This window comes from Eutrigla gurnardus, assembly GCF_963514095.1.
Source record: "Eutrigla gurnardus genome assembly, chromosome: 24".
NCBI classification, from domain to species: Eukaryota; Metazoa; Chordata; class Actinopteri; order Perciformes; family Triglidae; genus Eutrigla; species Eutrigla gurnardus.
In genome coordinates, this window is record NC_139935.1 from 3,523,339 (window position 1) to 3,538,572 (window position 15,234).

A 15,234-nucleotide genomic window follows, 5' to 3' on the forward strand; every position below is an offset into this window, starting at 1 on the left:
GACTGCTGATGATGGAAGTAACACACCCTTATTTCCATGACATGTTTCATGAATTATTATTGTATATGTATTTCACATGTTGCAGTAACATCCTTGTGTATCTTGCTTTTTTGGAAAATATATGTATGGTATTCAGTGGCAAGACACTACAACAAACTACAAAAAATCTCTACAAACGTGTAATTAAGTGTACAATTAAAACCGGTCCTATGGGGGACACTGGAAAGCCTGATTTAGCCTCTTGATGGGGTTTTAACCCACCATCCATGGTCCACGTTTACAGCTGCTGAACAGCAGCGACCCCTAGCGTCCAGACGGCGCTAGAGCTACTTTGCATATCCTGTTTCTCTGACTCAGATGATGACGATGATCGGCAGAGGAGGCTAGCCGAGCTGCGCTGCATAGATGCCCGGACTGCGGGACACAACTAAAAAGCAAGGTACATATTTATAAAGGCTTCTTAAAATCATCTGACCATAAATATAAATTAATTTAAAAAAAAGTATTGAATTGCGTCATCGCTCGAGTAACTGCCACGACACTTGCTACGAGCTACACCGCCGCTAGCACACAAGCTGACGTTCCCTGGCAGGGTTTCTCGACTAACGTCTACTTTGACACATCGTCGTGGAGTATTAACATCATATACTCATGTCAGGAAGACGTTGCCCTTTCCTCTTGTGTTCTGGTGGGTTCTCGTAACCGAACACCTGCTCTCAGCGGCCAGCTGGCTCAGTTCTCCGGACTCGGCAGGTGTCCGATGATCGCTGTCCGGAGAGAGAGCCGTGCTAGGTTAGCCGTTAGCTTCTTAGCCGTTAGCCCCGAGTCTGTGATAGCCGTTTATAACTCGATTATGACCCGCGGCTGTTTTCATGCCTGTATTTAACCCGGGACAAGCAGTTGACGTGTCATCCCATTGTTACAGACTGTCACGTGTCCATTACACAGAGACTTTTATTCAGTTTTTCACCAAATATGTAGCTAGCAACATCTTTGAGGACCCTTAACAAGACAATATGACAGCAGTGACGTCAGCGACTATTTTACTTTTCTCTCCCTCTGTCTAAACATGGTCTGTGTATTTGCAGACCAGCTCGACGGCTGATAAACAATGATGGACGGGTATGTAAAGTTATCATAGCAGCATCATAGTCACCAGGATGTGAAACACACGTGACTGACTGAAGTCTGGTGGTCTCCCCAGGTTTGCAGGCGACATGCTGAGCGGCGGCCGGGCTCTGCTCGGCGAGGACAGCTCGGTCATGGCCCGGATGCAGAAGAAGTTCTGGAAGACCAAGCAGGTCCTCATCAAGGCCACGGGCAAGAAGGAGGACGAGTACGTGGTGGCGTCGGACGCAGACCTGGACGCCAAGCTTGAGGTAGGAGAGGAGTCAAATCTATTTATTTTTTTTATCTTTATTGTTTATTCTCATCATATTTAATATAAAACCTCCTAAAAAGTATCAAGAAGGAGATAAAAACCACATATTGTTGACCTCGATGTGTGCTGATTATTATCAGTAGAATGAATACAAAGGAAGTTTGTCTGGACATCGGCAGCGTGTTGTCACAAGGTGTCTGTTGTTTGCAGGGATCCTTTCTTGCCATCCAGTTACAACATTCTTAATTATACGGTAGATATGTGGCAACACATCCAACTGTGATAATTATGTCAACAGGGTACGGTACAGCTAGTTCCTCCGGCCTCACAAACGAGAAACGGTGTGTCTGTCTGCTCCTGTGAGGCGAGGACGTGGTAGAGTCTCACCGGAGACGCACCGCGAGGCTTTTGTTCGCTGGTCTGGAACTAGATCAGGCCTCGTCTGTCCCGTTCTCATTGTCTGTGCATTCATACTTCTGGTGATTAGGAGACAAAGTCAGAGAAGGAGTGTTAAAAGACGAGCAGCGCGACATACAAAGATCCCACTCTTCTGATTTCCGTCGCAAAATTTCACCTCGACTCTGCAGCCAAGCACTTAAACCACCGGAGCTGATTAGATTTGTGGGACAGCCTTCGAAGCTCACCTGATTCTTATCACATCGCCTCAGTGCATGTTAAAATTTCAGAATCTCGGCTGCATTTGCGACGCTGAGTCTGCTGTGACTCAGACGGAGCAGCTGCCGCGAGATAAACACAATCTTGATGAATCGATCGGCACCGGTCGTGTCACGAATCAACATTTGAAAGAGGTGTGCTGTGCAGGAGCGGTGGCCTGAACACAGCCGAGAGGTCTGACACTGAAGGCAGTGAGTGTTTACTCTATGGTTAATCAGTAATTACACAAGTCGCCTCCTCCCTTGGCTCTCTTACAGTCTACAACCTGTCTGGCTGCACTCTAGTCTTCTTGATACCTTCAAAGTTCAAAGTCTGGTGAATCAGTGTTGTTGACTTATTAGGCTGTCTTATTGGGCTCTCTTTGAAATAAACACACCTATACCAGATATCCTTTTGCACCAAAATGCGTTTCAACCTTTCAACCATCTTCCCTTTCTATCAGACGGCAGCACTGAAGCGTCCTCCTAATCCGCGTTGCTATGCACACACTCATCTCTGTTGTGGTTTTCCAGATGGGAGGAGAGGCTGCCGGCTGAGAGAAAACATAGAGAACAATATGTCGCTGTGCCTCGCTGAAGCATCACGATGCAAAATAAAGTTTTATTTCCATCTGCTCTCTTGGTCTCTGCAGTTTTTCCGCTCGGTTCAGTTAACGTGCACAGAGCTGCTGAGGGTGATCGAGAAGTACCAGCACAGGATCACGCGTGAGTGGAACGCCGTCTCCTCACTGACAACGGGAGAGATTTAATTTCACGTGTTGTTTAACTTTGAGCCCTTTCCCCCAGGTTTGTCTCAGGAGGAGAACGAGCTCGGCCTCTTCCTCCGCTTCCAGGCTGAACACGACCGCACGAAGGCCGGCAACATGATGGACGCCACCAGCAAGGCCCTGTGCACGTCCGCCAAGCAGAGGTCAGCAGCAGGAAACCATGTCTTCAATGTCGTTTTGCTGAATGTCATGGATGTTATGAAATTCTAGCTTATTTTTCCTCCGTAGGATGGCTCTCTGCCCGCCGCTGCACCGTTTGCACCAGGAGGTGGAGACGTTCAGGCGGCGTGCCATCGCTGACACGCTGCTGACGGTCAGCCGCATGGAGAAGTCCCGCACCGAGTACAGAGGAGCTCTGCTCTGGATGAAAGACGTCTCCCTGGAACTGGACCCGGACACTTACAAACAGCTGGAGAAGTTCCGCAAGGTAGGACGCTTGCTAGCGGGCTGCAGGTGGACCGGTGTGTGTTTCTGTTTTTCATTTCATCTTGGTGTGTCTGTCGTCAGGTCCAGAGCCAGGTCAGGGAGACCAAGGGCCAGTTTGAGAAGCTGAAGAATGACGTGTGTCAGAAGGTCGACATGCTGGGAGCGAGTCGCTGCAACATGCTGTCCCACTCCCTCTGCACCTACCAGGTCTGGCAGCCATATTGTGTCTCGTTTTGTAACTGCCAACACATCCCAAGCACATGAAGGTTTTTCTCCTGGATCTGAATCTGAATCTGATCTGAATTCTGATCCCATGGCAGACCACCCTGCTGCATTTCTGGGAGAAGACGGCCCACGCCATGTCGGGAATCCACGTGGCCTTCCAAGGACATGTACCGTACCAGTTCACCACGCTCAAGGTCCTTCAAGTTCCCAGATGCCAGTGTGCAACCGCAGGCAGCATGAATACCCAACCGCAGTGGCAGCTGGCGGAGTTATGTGTGTGTTTGTGTTACATTTAACTGTGTTTTTTCCTCCTACAGGACCTGCGAGACCCACTAGAGGAGTTCATGGACGCACAGAAACAAGAGGACCAGAAGGAGAAGGCTGTGCAGAGCAACACCGACAGGTGAGATCCACTAAACGTGCACACGGAAAGGAAAAAGAAATGTAGACTACCGACCACATACTCACATATCCTGCCAAACCACTGTCACTAATCTCTTCTGCCCAGTTTACCGCCACTTCTTTGCATTTCTATCATTTCCGTGACCCATGTGTTGGCTGTGAGCTTTAGAAGAGCAAGGACAAACCTGCAGCTCCAAATGAAATGGAGGCTACTGCATGGCTAAAAATAGAAAAAACGTGTCTCGCCAGATAGATTAGTTCTCACTTTTTTTCCTCCTTCCTCCTTCCCCAGCCTGGTGTCCTTGGATGACGACAACACGCCATCAGAAAGTGCCTCTGGCGCAGGTATGTGCTGCCCCCTGTAGGCTTAAACACAAAGTGACATTGTGACCGTTCTCTCATAAAAAAAAATCATGCAAAATAAAATGAGCCTGGTCGTATGTTGGTTTGGACAGAGGGAGAGGTGGACACACAAAGACACAGAACATGTTGTAGCATAGCATTGTATAAAATGAGCTGTCAGGTATACTCTAACGTAAGAAGTTTCTGATTTTGATGTGCCCTTTTTTCCAGATGCCCACAGCAGGAATGGACAGAGCCACACCAGTGATGCTGGTAAGTTGAGAACATATGATGGTATTGTTGGGCGTTTCCTTGTGTACAGATGTGTTGGTTGGTCTGTTGGTGCTGACTGTGGGCCGGACGTCTGTTGGCTTTATGACCTCAGTGCACCAGAACACTAGCACACCTACTCCAGCCCTGCATGACCTCCGAGGGCTGTCAACGGGCTCTGATGACGACCTGATGCTCATGGCCAGTGATCTGCCACAGTCCAACGTCCCTCTCCAGCTCCTGCCTCCTCCTCCTCAAGGCTGGACTCCTCAAGGCCGGTTCCCGCTGCCTGCCTCCGGTAAACCGGCCCGCTGTCTCCTGTTTCCTACTATCTGACTTCAAGCTGCATCTCGGCTTTCCCCTCTCACTTTGCTTGGCTTTGGCACAAGTTCACCTTCTTCTGGGATTTCAACTCACCTCCTTTCGCTCTTTGGATCTGGATTCAGTCTGCCTGCCTGGTGCAAGCGAGGGCCTTTGTTTCCTTCACTTGTCAAACATCTTCTTTACTTCTGCATCACTTCGGCGTTTCAGAGAGCCAGAAATAGTTCAGGAATATTTCTGTTTCTTTTGGGCCAAAAACGTGTGCACCCTCAAGCTCTCTCACTATGTCGTCAGTGAATGTGGGAGTATTTCATGGTTAGGATTTGACTGGTTTCGCATCATCATGTTATTCTGAATAAATGTTTTTCTCTGCTCAGACACAACAGAATCATCTGTGATATATATGTCTAACACAGCAGTCGTCCCTCTAGGTGGGGGTCTTCTGTCAGGTGGTCCGCCCCACACCGCCGGGACCCGGCTGAGATCAGAAGAGGAAGATGGCGAACAGGGCGACATGGCTTTCCTGAAGGACCTCCTCAGCCCCGGCCCAGGGGCCAGCGACGAGTTCAGCAGAGAGTGGCAGGATGCCTTCGGGCTGTTCGACTCTCCCAGCGTTCCTCCTCCACCGCCGAGCACAGCAGGAGCAGCAGGAGGAGCAGCAGGAAGCGGACCGGCAGCGCGACCGCCCTCAAACCCCCCCAGCCCCACAGGCTTCCTGCCCTCCCAGCTGCTGGATCACAGTCTGAGCTCCACAGGTCAGCCACACTGCACCCTGCTGACGGGATGAGCTCACTGCAGCACACTGCCCCGTCACTTTCATGACTCCTCTTTGCCTTTCAGGATGGGCGACCCCTCCGATGTTCCAGGCTCCGCCCCTGCAGCCTCCTCCCGCTCAGAATCAGTCGGCTCAGCCGGCTCCCAGTTCATCAGCTAACGGTGGGCAGAATAGGTCCTCTTTATGTCATGTTAGTTGATGTTGTGCTGGAGCTTTACAAAATTACAATTAATGTACCTCAACCCAGTTGCTAAACCTTGTTTCTGTGTGTTTTGGTGCAGCTGCTCCAGGTCAATCCAAAGACATGTCTGCCTGGTTCAACCTGTTTGCAGACCTGGACCCCCTCTCCAACCCCGACGCCATTGGACGCTCCCCGGACGAGCTGCTCAACGCCTAAAGCTGTGTGTGTGTGTGGGCGTGTGGTCTGGATGTCCGTTTCCATGTCAACAACCAAGTAAAGGAGCACACGTGGGAAAACACACGGAGACATTGATGAACACCCTCACCCGTTACCAGGAGAGACTGTACATATCCACACTTATAAAAACATGTTTGTGTTACACTGGAAGGTGTCGCTTTACACTGGAAAAGGGAAGCCCTGTTCAACGCTCTCCTCAGCAGCTCTGTGTGACTGTCGGAGCTACCGACTCCCGCTAAACGCCTCATGAAGTCTGTGTTACCGTCGGTTATTTTAGAGAGAATGTTGGGCGTAAAGGTTTATTTTGGACCAACGTTTCTTTCTCTTTCATTCCTGTTTGCTTTGTTTATTTGTGTGTGTACGTGTGTGTGTGTGTGTGTGTGTGTGTGTGTGTGTGTGTGTGTGTGTGTGTGTTGCTGGTTTGTTGAGGCTCACGTTGCACCAGGAACCTCTACCACCAAGCAAGCTTAATTAGCTTTGGACATAATAAGACACTAAGACTATGGATGAGTACCTCGTCCAACCCCACTTCAATACACCCCGACGGGTCCCTGTGGTAACCCATGGTAACCATTGTTATCGTTGTGATCTGAGCCGACACAGCCATCAGGATAGAAGCGGGATCAGTGAAGCCAGCTGGCTAAAAATAAGACTCTTTGGAAATAATTTGTCCTTCAGATTTCACAATCCCAAGGCCAAGGCCAAAAAAAATGAAGGATGAAGCATTTCTTTTTCATTGTTGTCTCTTGAAGGATGTTTTAACAGGATAAGATCATTTTTTGGTTGGTTATCGGCTTCAAAAGAGCTTTATTTTCAGATCATATTACCGTTTGAAAATCACTACACAACACTAAGGAAGTCAAATAACACTGTAAACTACTATTTTTAAGTGCGTGTTGTGTGTTTTGAGAACTCACGGATGATTTTTCAGAAATCTATTATTGTTTTACAGGAGAAGAGGGAACACTGGAGAACTGTTACCATGTCATAAATTTATAATTTACCAGATGTGGATTTAATTCCCACTTGATTGTATTTGCTTTTGAGGGAACGGACTGACATTTTTGAATGTTTTCATCCTTTTGGTTTAGTTTCCAAAAATGTATTTTAGGGATAATATACCCAAGTTGTTGAGATGTGAATATTGCGTCCACACGTGTGCCTGTATAAATCCCACTCGGTAGAGCGGAGATCAGAGTGTATCATGGGAGAAAAACACTGCATCTGCTTCTTCGTGGGCCGTGAGATGGCCCTTCGACTACACAGTAACTTTGTTTTTAGTGCGACACTGTATTAATATGTTTACTCTTCATTTACACACTTAAAGAAAAAGAATGTCTCAAGTCAATCACAAATGCTTTATTTAATTCAACTATGCCTTTTTATTTCACTCGAGGGGTTTAACAGATGAAAACTCGGCAGTTCTGTTTCCAATAAACTGGACAAGCAAAAAAAGGAAAGGAAAGGAAATCATTGAGTTGTGTTTTCTTGTGTCGAGCCTCGTTCCAAAATATTGGTTATCCACTTTGAAATAGAAAAAGCTGAAATAAACGGTTTGTTTTTTTTGGTAAACAGACGTCTGAAAACGACAAACTGGAACTCATCGCTGTAGCTCTGATTGTTTCTCAGCAGGTGGATCATTTAGGAACTCGATGACATCCACACTTTTGTCTGCTACAGGTTTCCATCGTTCAGTGTGTGAGGCTACATAGACAGCAGCTGTTGCGTTGCACTCTTCGTAGTAGTGTAGACTTGTTAGTGTGCGCTGAGAAGTTAGTATATCTTTTTTATTGTATCCTATTCACTACGACCTGAGATGGACGATGTAATCTACTCTGGATTAAAATTCTCTGAAGACCCCAATGATGCTCCCGGTAAATAAATACATTGTTATTCACAAGAATGAGACGTGTCGTAATTCACAGTACTCAGCGGAGAAAAAGCAGGAGGGAGAGGAGGAGGAGGAGGAGGAGGAGGAGGAGGTTATATGGTACAATTGTTGATTCATTCAGATACATATCTTTGTCATCCGATAATACAAACACAGTGTGCCTCTATATTTACAAAATCTGGTACATTCCTATCCCACCGTAGCAGGCACAGTCAAGTAGTAATGACATTTACAGGGAGACGGGCCGGGGCATGGAGAGGCCATCGACCAAAGCTTTTTGAAAAACTGTTGCCAGTAGGTGGCGCTATGAGTTAATAGCATGTGGCTGCCTTCAGGCCTGGTTCCTGATCAAACCAGAGAAATTTGACGATATACTTTGGAGAAAAATGTCGGCAACTCCCAATTTTGATCACTTCGATAGAGGCGGTTTGTTAAAGAACAGAACCTGGAAATGAATGGCCATAAATAAGTGCTACAGTGTGTCAGTAGGTGGCGCTGTGACTACTTTGGCATATCAGACCAAGAGTGTTAACATATGTGAGAATTTGGTGCAGATTCGCCTCCCAAATTTAGAGTCGATGTGGGTTCGGGACACCTTTTTCTGATTTACACTAGTGTGTGTGTGTGTGTGTGTGTGTGTGTGTGTTTGTGTGTGTGTGTGTAGTATCTGGGTCCTCTCCATGCTCCCGGCCCTGCAAGCCAGAGGGAACCTGTCCCGCTAGAGGACGCCGTCCTTCTGGACACAATTCACAACAACACTAGCTGAGCAAGACAGAAGGAAATCAGCGTTACAGTGAGGGTGAGGGAAAGAAAAGGAGAGAAAGAGCTGGAAAAAGGAGGAACAGAAGGGGGGGGTGTGATGGACGTGGAGTCAAAAGGGACATTTTGAGCAAAGGCTGGCGCTTGGAAAGGAGGGGCAGGTAGACGGACGCCCGGCGGCGGCGGGGGTTAGCTCACTGCTACCGTGGTGTGTTTGTAAGCGTGGGCTGAGTGCCCTCCTTCCTGTGTCGACGGCCACCATAGTGCCAACATCATGCTCAGCTTAAGGAACAGACATGATCAGAGCACTACGCTGGTTTAGCCAAACTGAGCGGTCGAAAATATCAGGCACATTTTTTTTTACACTTCACCTTGTCACAACCGTTCAAGTTTTGCTACGATATATCTAGCAGCACCAAAATTAGCCTCCGTGGTCAAACTCTCAGTCGCCAAGGAAACCAGCGGCCTTTTTTTAAATAATAATAATAATAATAATAATAATGGAAGGCATATTTTATATCAAGAGAAATAACTACAGATAGAAAAAGAGATATGTCCGTGGAAAGGCGCCATGGCACAATACGATGAGATAAGTCTGTCCTTTTTGCCCTTTTCCTCCCGAAAAACAGGATCATAACCAGCACTGAAGGTAGAAGAAAGCGATGAAATGTTAGCTGCAAACGCCCGCACCGGCCTGCAGGACCCTCACCGGCCTGCAGGACCCTCACGTTGTAGTCGTCTGAGGAGGAGGAGGCAGTGGGAAGCGCTTTTTCAACAAGATAAGGACATCAGAGAGAGCTTAGCTGGCATGCTGAAGGCATTCTTTTGGAGCAGGAGGGTTGTTTCCGAGTAAATGTCTTTTTTTGATTTTCGTGGGAGGAGGGGCCGGGGAGGAGCTCGTTCTTCTCGTGGGCCGTCAGAAGCTCTCGGGCTCCTCCAGGAGGCAGGGCTGGGTGGACAGAGGCACGAGGGACGGGGACAGGCTCCGGAGGCCCACCCCGGAGCGAAAGCTGAGGTCCGGGGCGGGGAGTAAGGGCTTGAGGATGCTGACGAGGCAGAAGGCGGAGCCACTGTTGGGGATGAAGTTGACCTTGTTGCGGTCGGGACACAAGAAGGGAGGGAGGTCCTGGAGGGGTTTGGGCCTGGAAACACATACAGGGACACATTTAGCATTATAAACTGGCCTGGATCGTGGTGTGATCGGGTCCTCGACAGACGTGGTGGGAATTCTTAGTTTTCTACTCACATGGTCTCCTCAGACACTTTGACCTTCTCGCAGCCCTCCGGAGGTTCTCTCTTGAACATGTAGCTGTTGTTGGGTCGGGGAGAGGCCGCGTATTTAGGCAGTGGGGAGCAGGGGCCCAGCTCTGAGGACGGGCAGAGGAGAGGGGGAGACTGGAGGTCAAAGGTCAGGCTTCGGCAGACACTTTGTCAGGGGGCATGCCGGCGCCACTCACCTTTATCCTCGTAGGGGCTGCCTCCGCCCATGTCGTTGAGGACGGTGAGGTAGGAGGGTGAGATGGAGTCGGGGCGGCTACTGCTGTTGCTGTGGTTACCGCTCAGGCCGCCCCCAGAGGGGGTCTGCGTGTCGATGCTGCGGGTGCTGCTGCTGCGCTGCGGGGGGAGGGGCGGGGGTGCGCGGTGCCCATCTGGGACATCCTGTGGCTGTCGTACAAACACAGAAATCAGGTCACAGTAACTCACCGGGGGGGTTAACCGCGGAGCAGGAGGGTGAACCCTCAATGTGAAGAAGAAAGGAGGGGACGCGTGTAACTCACAACGATGGTCTCATCCTTCTCAGGGGTGTCTCGGATGATGATGCGTTCGATCTCCTGGTTGAGGCCCTCCACGCTGTTGCGGAAACGAGGGGCCGATGACTTGGATATCGGGATGGGTATCAGGATGGTCTTGGGCATCGGGGACTGCAGGAATACAAACAAACACACGTGACCCTTCTCATGTGAGCCACAGACAGGATAAACTCTTTATGTTCCTCCAACTAGTGGCTCTTTTTTGTTTTGTTCTGTGAGAAAAGTTGCATGATAACTATGTCGGTCCTCATTTATCTTTGTCTCACGAGGAGGAGCAGAAAGCAGGACGCTCCAGTAGACTCCACAGGGAGCCGCCATCACTGACACAGCAACATCACATGTGTGTGCAGTATCAGCCAAACCCAATTATACAGACTTCTCATGGACCTCGGGGCAGTTAAAAAAAAGAAGACACGCCAAACAGGGGCATGTGGGAAAGTGGAACGTCCTCAAAACTCAGGGAGCCAACCTAGTTGCTGTTAGAGTTCACATCATAGACTTAATAGAAGAGATTGAGACCATAAGCTCATATTTACGATGTTTACTGAGATAATAAATCAAGTCAGAAATAGGCTAATTTTCTCATAGACTTCCATGCATTCTGACATCTTTCTACAACCAGTCGCCCCCCGATGGCCAGCGGAGAGAATGCAACATGAAGACGCTTCCCTTCACTGTCTTACCTGAGACTGGATGATGGTGTGGCTGCCATTGAACGGGGACTTGCGGTCTTTATCCCTGCGGTGGCGGCTGCTGCGTTTGCTGCGCTGAAGCTGCTGACGCAATTTGGCAATCTGGAGGGTTTCAGAGACAGACATTGGGAATGCAGCCATGTTGGCATAAAGAGACGTATCTATAATAATAATAATAAAATCATTATGAACAGGAAAGAGACTGACCTCCTTGAGCTGGTCGGTGCTCCCACAGGAGGCCGAGCGTTTGTGAGAGCCCCTCCTCCTCTCATCTGCCCAGGCCCTGGGGGTCTGACACACACACACACACACACACACACACACACACACACACACACACACTCATTAATTAGAGCTAAATATCAAACGGACAAGTACAAAATAACTAAACTAAAGGCAGGAAACCACGCCTGGATTCAATGATGCATAAATCATGCAATTAATAATGAATGCTAGGATGCCTGCATAGGACGGGCACACGTCATAACATCCAAAAACTCAATTTATCATGTATTTCTAAACTATGACTTTTTGCTGGAGCCTCCTTGCATGTGTCTCAGGGGCTTGCTGGCCGGCTGATTCCCCAGAGGAAGGCTGTAAGTATACGATTTTATTGATTTTTAAAAATGTTTCAGGTGAAAACGTAACTATGTAGATTCCCAATGTTGTCAAAATGTCTGTTTTTAAATTTTCTCACACGTTTTTGGCAATATTTTAATCTAGCAATGGTGAGAAATGATCACACTTACGTCCCCATTACAGATAAAAAAAATAAATAAAAAATAAGAATTAAAAACCAAAAATGACATCCTATGAAGCGCAAACATAAAAAAACATTGAAATTCTCACTGTTTTTTTATACAACAGCATGTTCTCTCAAACAGAAGAGAAAGGAACACCTGAGGCGACATTGAAACCACTCTGTTTTCTGGACTGAGATGACCTGCTGTGAGAGAAAGACCTTAAAGCTCGAGTGACAGCCGGAGGCAACGCAGCGCCATGATGCAACCGTCTGCAACCTCTCTGCATTGATCGCCTGCCTCTTAAACACACGTACGTCTTGCAAAGCACCCTCTTGTATATTAACTTAACTTGCAGTTGTGAGAACGCATGCCTACGCCTCACGGATCCTCACCTGCGTCGCTTTGTCCCTCATGTAGGGAGATTGCTGGTGCTGGCTGTCGTCCTGAGGCCAGGGACCTGTCAGGTGAGAGCCAGCGAGCGCGCCCTGCGAGGGCCACAGCTGGACACGATGGCGGGAGACCGAGAGGAGAATGAGGAGCGCAGCGCTCGGAGGGACCGAAGGGGGAGGACGGTGCAGGACGGCGGGGGGGAGATCCACAGGAAGACGTGGGAGGTTAAGGCCACTGCAGTAAAGAGGGAGAGGATTCAGGATGTAAACAAATTATTTGTCAACACACGGTCAACAAATCAAGACACACAGCTGGTCTCCAGGATAAGCTCATAGCCTGTCTGTCTAGGTTTGTGTGTGTTGGTAGATGAAGTTAATCCCCCCCCCCCGTGCTGGGCAGAGTGGATGTGCCCCACACAGCCCTCTGCTTAATGCCATTAAAACAGCTTAAAGCAGAGGAGGGGGCATTGAGGGCAGGTGCTGGGTTCTGCACAACTGACCCGGATTCAGAGCTGCAGAAACATGTTTTATTTTTGTTTTTTTACCATTTTAATTTGTATGAAAGTCATATTATATGTGTACTGGAAAGTTAACTGTGATATTAAACAAAAATAAAAATCACTTTTATTATAACATTGCTTGCCAGCACTCACAACGCCATGCATGCACACAGAAAATAAATGTTTAATGCATGCAAAGCACCTTGCAGAATACAATTTATTTGTTGTAACGCTGCCGGATCCTAATAACAACATCATGCACCTCCGCACCCATACACAAACACACGGCAGCATCACAGGCAGCGCTGGTCCAGGAGCTAAATTTGGCAGAGGCCTTGACCAGCACACATCACTGTTGCTAGGGAACGGGGCTGACTGAGCTTCATTTACACACAACCGCACTGGTGTGTGTGTGTGTGTGTGTGTGTGTGCAAGTAAACAGGGGTTTGGGCTCCAGCCGTCTACTGGCAAAATGCTTTATTTTGACTGCTGCTTTTTCTGTCTGTACACACAAATCAGCAACCCACTACAATGTACTAAAAGCTGGCATTAAGTAGTAGTAGTAGTACTTGGTGTTTTAGGCTTTTTTTAGGGAGCCGAGGTCACTAAAAACAAATTACACAAGACAGTGGGACAGCTAACAAGATATAAATCTGCTATTATCACCCCATTGTGTATAAAATACCAGAAAATGGATGGAAATGCCACAATCATCATTTCCCTTATTGATGCATTCAAATAGCTTAAAAAAACAGTCCCAAGGCCAAAGATAATAGATGTACTATTACACTATTTATATATCTTATATCTAAGAAGAAAATGTCAACATTTGAGAATAAAAAATATAAATAAACACAATTTGCTGGGTTTTAAAGCAGATATAATAAACAAATAATTAATTTTTAATATCCACAATGCTTTAACTCGTGATGCTGACATCGTGCCATCACATGTCTGCTGTAATGTAGGTCAATTTTGTTTACTGGGAGACCAGCAGCGTCCAAACCCATCACCGTGGTGTTATTACAGGGGCGATGGAGGAGCGTCATCCGGGTCCAACGTGCGCGAGAGGAGGAAAAACACACTCACCTGCAGAAATGCGCTCGCGCCGCGCTGCACGCGAAGGTGCATGGAGGACCTCAGCCGCGACTCGAGGATGCGATGCAGGAGGGGGGTGATGACGGGACGAGGGCGCCGGCTACCAGCGAGGAGAGCTCCCTCTTAAAGTGAGGACATAAGATAACGAGGAGTCTCCTCGGGCGGAGCAGGGGATGCGGGAGGTGTCAAAATGGGCGTCGCTGCGTTCGCACCCTGCCTCCCCGTCGTCGTCGCGGATGGATGTTTTTCTCCGACGGCTTGATGCGGCACGACGGCTGAAGCGGCTAACGAAACGCGCTCTCCGGTCGAAGTAAACGGACGAATAGAGTATAAAAAAAAGAGGCAGATGCTCCCTGTTTCCGCTGGTGTTGAAGAGGTGTCGGAAAATGACGGGGGTAAATAACGGAGGGACAGAAAATAGAGAAGGGGTAGAAAGAGACGGTGATGCTGGGTTAGCCTCGGTTGACACGACGGGAGAGGGACCAGTGTGAAGCGCGGCGGAGTAATCCATACAACTTCCGGTTGTTCCTTTCAACTCCGTAGAGGATAAACTCCTCTTTTAATTTCCATTCAAATGTATTGACAGTATGAGGGCTTTATATGTTGATGTTAAATCCTAGTTTTAACATCGCAATCATTTTAAAAGTGTGTTTATATAGTGTGTGTTCTCTAATTAACGTTTTAATCAAATGACAAAAACTTAAAACTAATATCACCCTTATCATATTATTTATTTATTTGCACTAATTATGTTTTCTTTCACATCTGTACAGTTAAAAATTGTTCATTTTATTCTTGTAAATCTACTCTTATTGCTCTTGAATTTTAAGTTTTTGAATTTAATTGATACAAAAACATATTTTAATATATGTAAAATATTTTATTTTGAAAGCCAGTCTGTCACTTTCCGGTCCCTTCTTGGCTGCCGAGTGCTGACTTGACGATGCCGAACGGAGCTGTGACGTAGCGTACCAACGCTGCACCGCTCGCGCTGATGCTGCAGTTGCTAGGGCGCGTGGAGCAGACGGCTGAGAGGAGTGAGATAAACAAGACGAGGAGGGGAAATGTCTCCCTCGTGTGTCGACTTTAGGAACTGAGTCTGCAAGGCCCGTTTTATACGACAGGGCTATAAAAACGTTTAATACGTTTTCTAAACAGATCTAAAGGTACTATGGATAAAGACTACTTCCTGTATTGACCTTATGGTACTATTAAAATCTATTACTTCCATAACAATAACTTATTCTGTGATGATCAAATTGCAACGGATCATTTATTTTATGAGTGTAATATGTCCATTACTGGCTATTTCTCTTCTTTATAAAATGATATTTTTCCTGTTTCCTGTAC

General features: G+C 47.6%; 2 protein-coding genes across 4 annotated transcripts; one reads left to right on the forward strand and one right to left on the reverse strand.

Annotated features, from left to right (window-relative positions):
* The first annotated feature begins 348 nt into the window (after positions 1-348).
* ical1 (islet cell autoantigen 1-like) lies at positions 349-6,700 on the forward strand. 3 transcript variants are annotated; one of them, XM_084004621.1, is made up of 15 exons: positions 349-439; positions 1,089-1,122; positions 1,205-1,379; positions 2,688-2,760; positions 2,842-2,965; positions 3,051-3,249; positions 3,330-3,455; positions 3,569-3,667; positions 3,791-3,876; positions 4,168-4,220; positions 4,449-4,490; positions 4,603-4,785; positions 5,240-5,563; positions 5,649-5,744; positions 5,865-6,700. In XM_084004621.1, the coding sequence occupies exons 2-15, from the start codon at positions 1,112-1,114 to the stop codon at positions 5,978-5,980; spliced, it is 1,707 nt and encodes a 568-aa protein (XP_083860747.1). In that variant the 5' UTR covers positions 349-439; positions 1,089-1,111; the 3' UTR covers positions 5,981-6,700. The 3 variants fall into 3 exon arrangements, with proteins under 3 accessions (XP_083860747.1, XP_083860748.1, XP_083860749.1); XM_084004622.1 differs by having other exon boundaries at positions 4,449-4,481; XM_084004623.1 differs by lacking the exon at positions 4,603-4,785 and having other exon boundaries at positions 351-439.
* A 645-nt stretch (positions 6,701-7,345) lies between these two features.
* Positions 7,346-14,313, reverse strand: fam117ba (family with sequence similarity 117 member Ba). Its single transcript, XM_084004625.1, has 8 exons — positions 13,876-14,313; positions 12,290-12,521; positions 11,362-11,445; positions 11,146-11,256; positions 10,430-10,573; positions 10,109-10,316; positions 9,898-10,018; positions 7,346-9,793 (listed from the first exon to the last, which is right to left on the reverse strand). The coding sequence occupies exons 2-8, from the start codon at positions 12,308-12,310 to the stop codon at positions 9,568-9,570; spliced, it is 915 nt and encodes a 304-aa protein (XP_083860751.1). The 5' UTR covers positions 12,311-12,521; positions 13,876-14,313; the 3' UTR covers positions 7,346-9,567.
* Between the last annotated feature and the right edge of the window lie 921 nt (positions 14,314-15,234).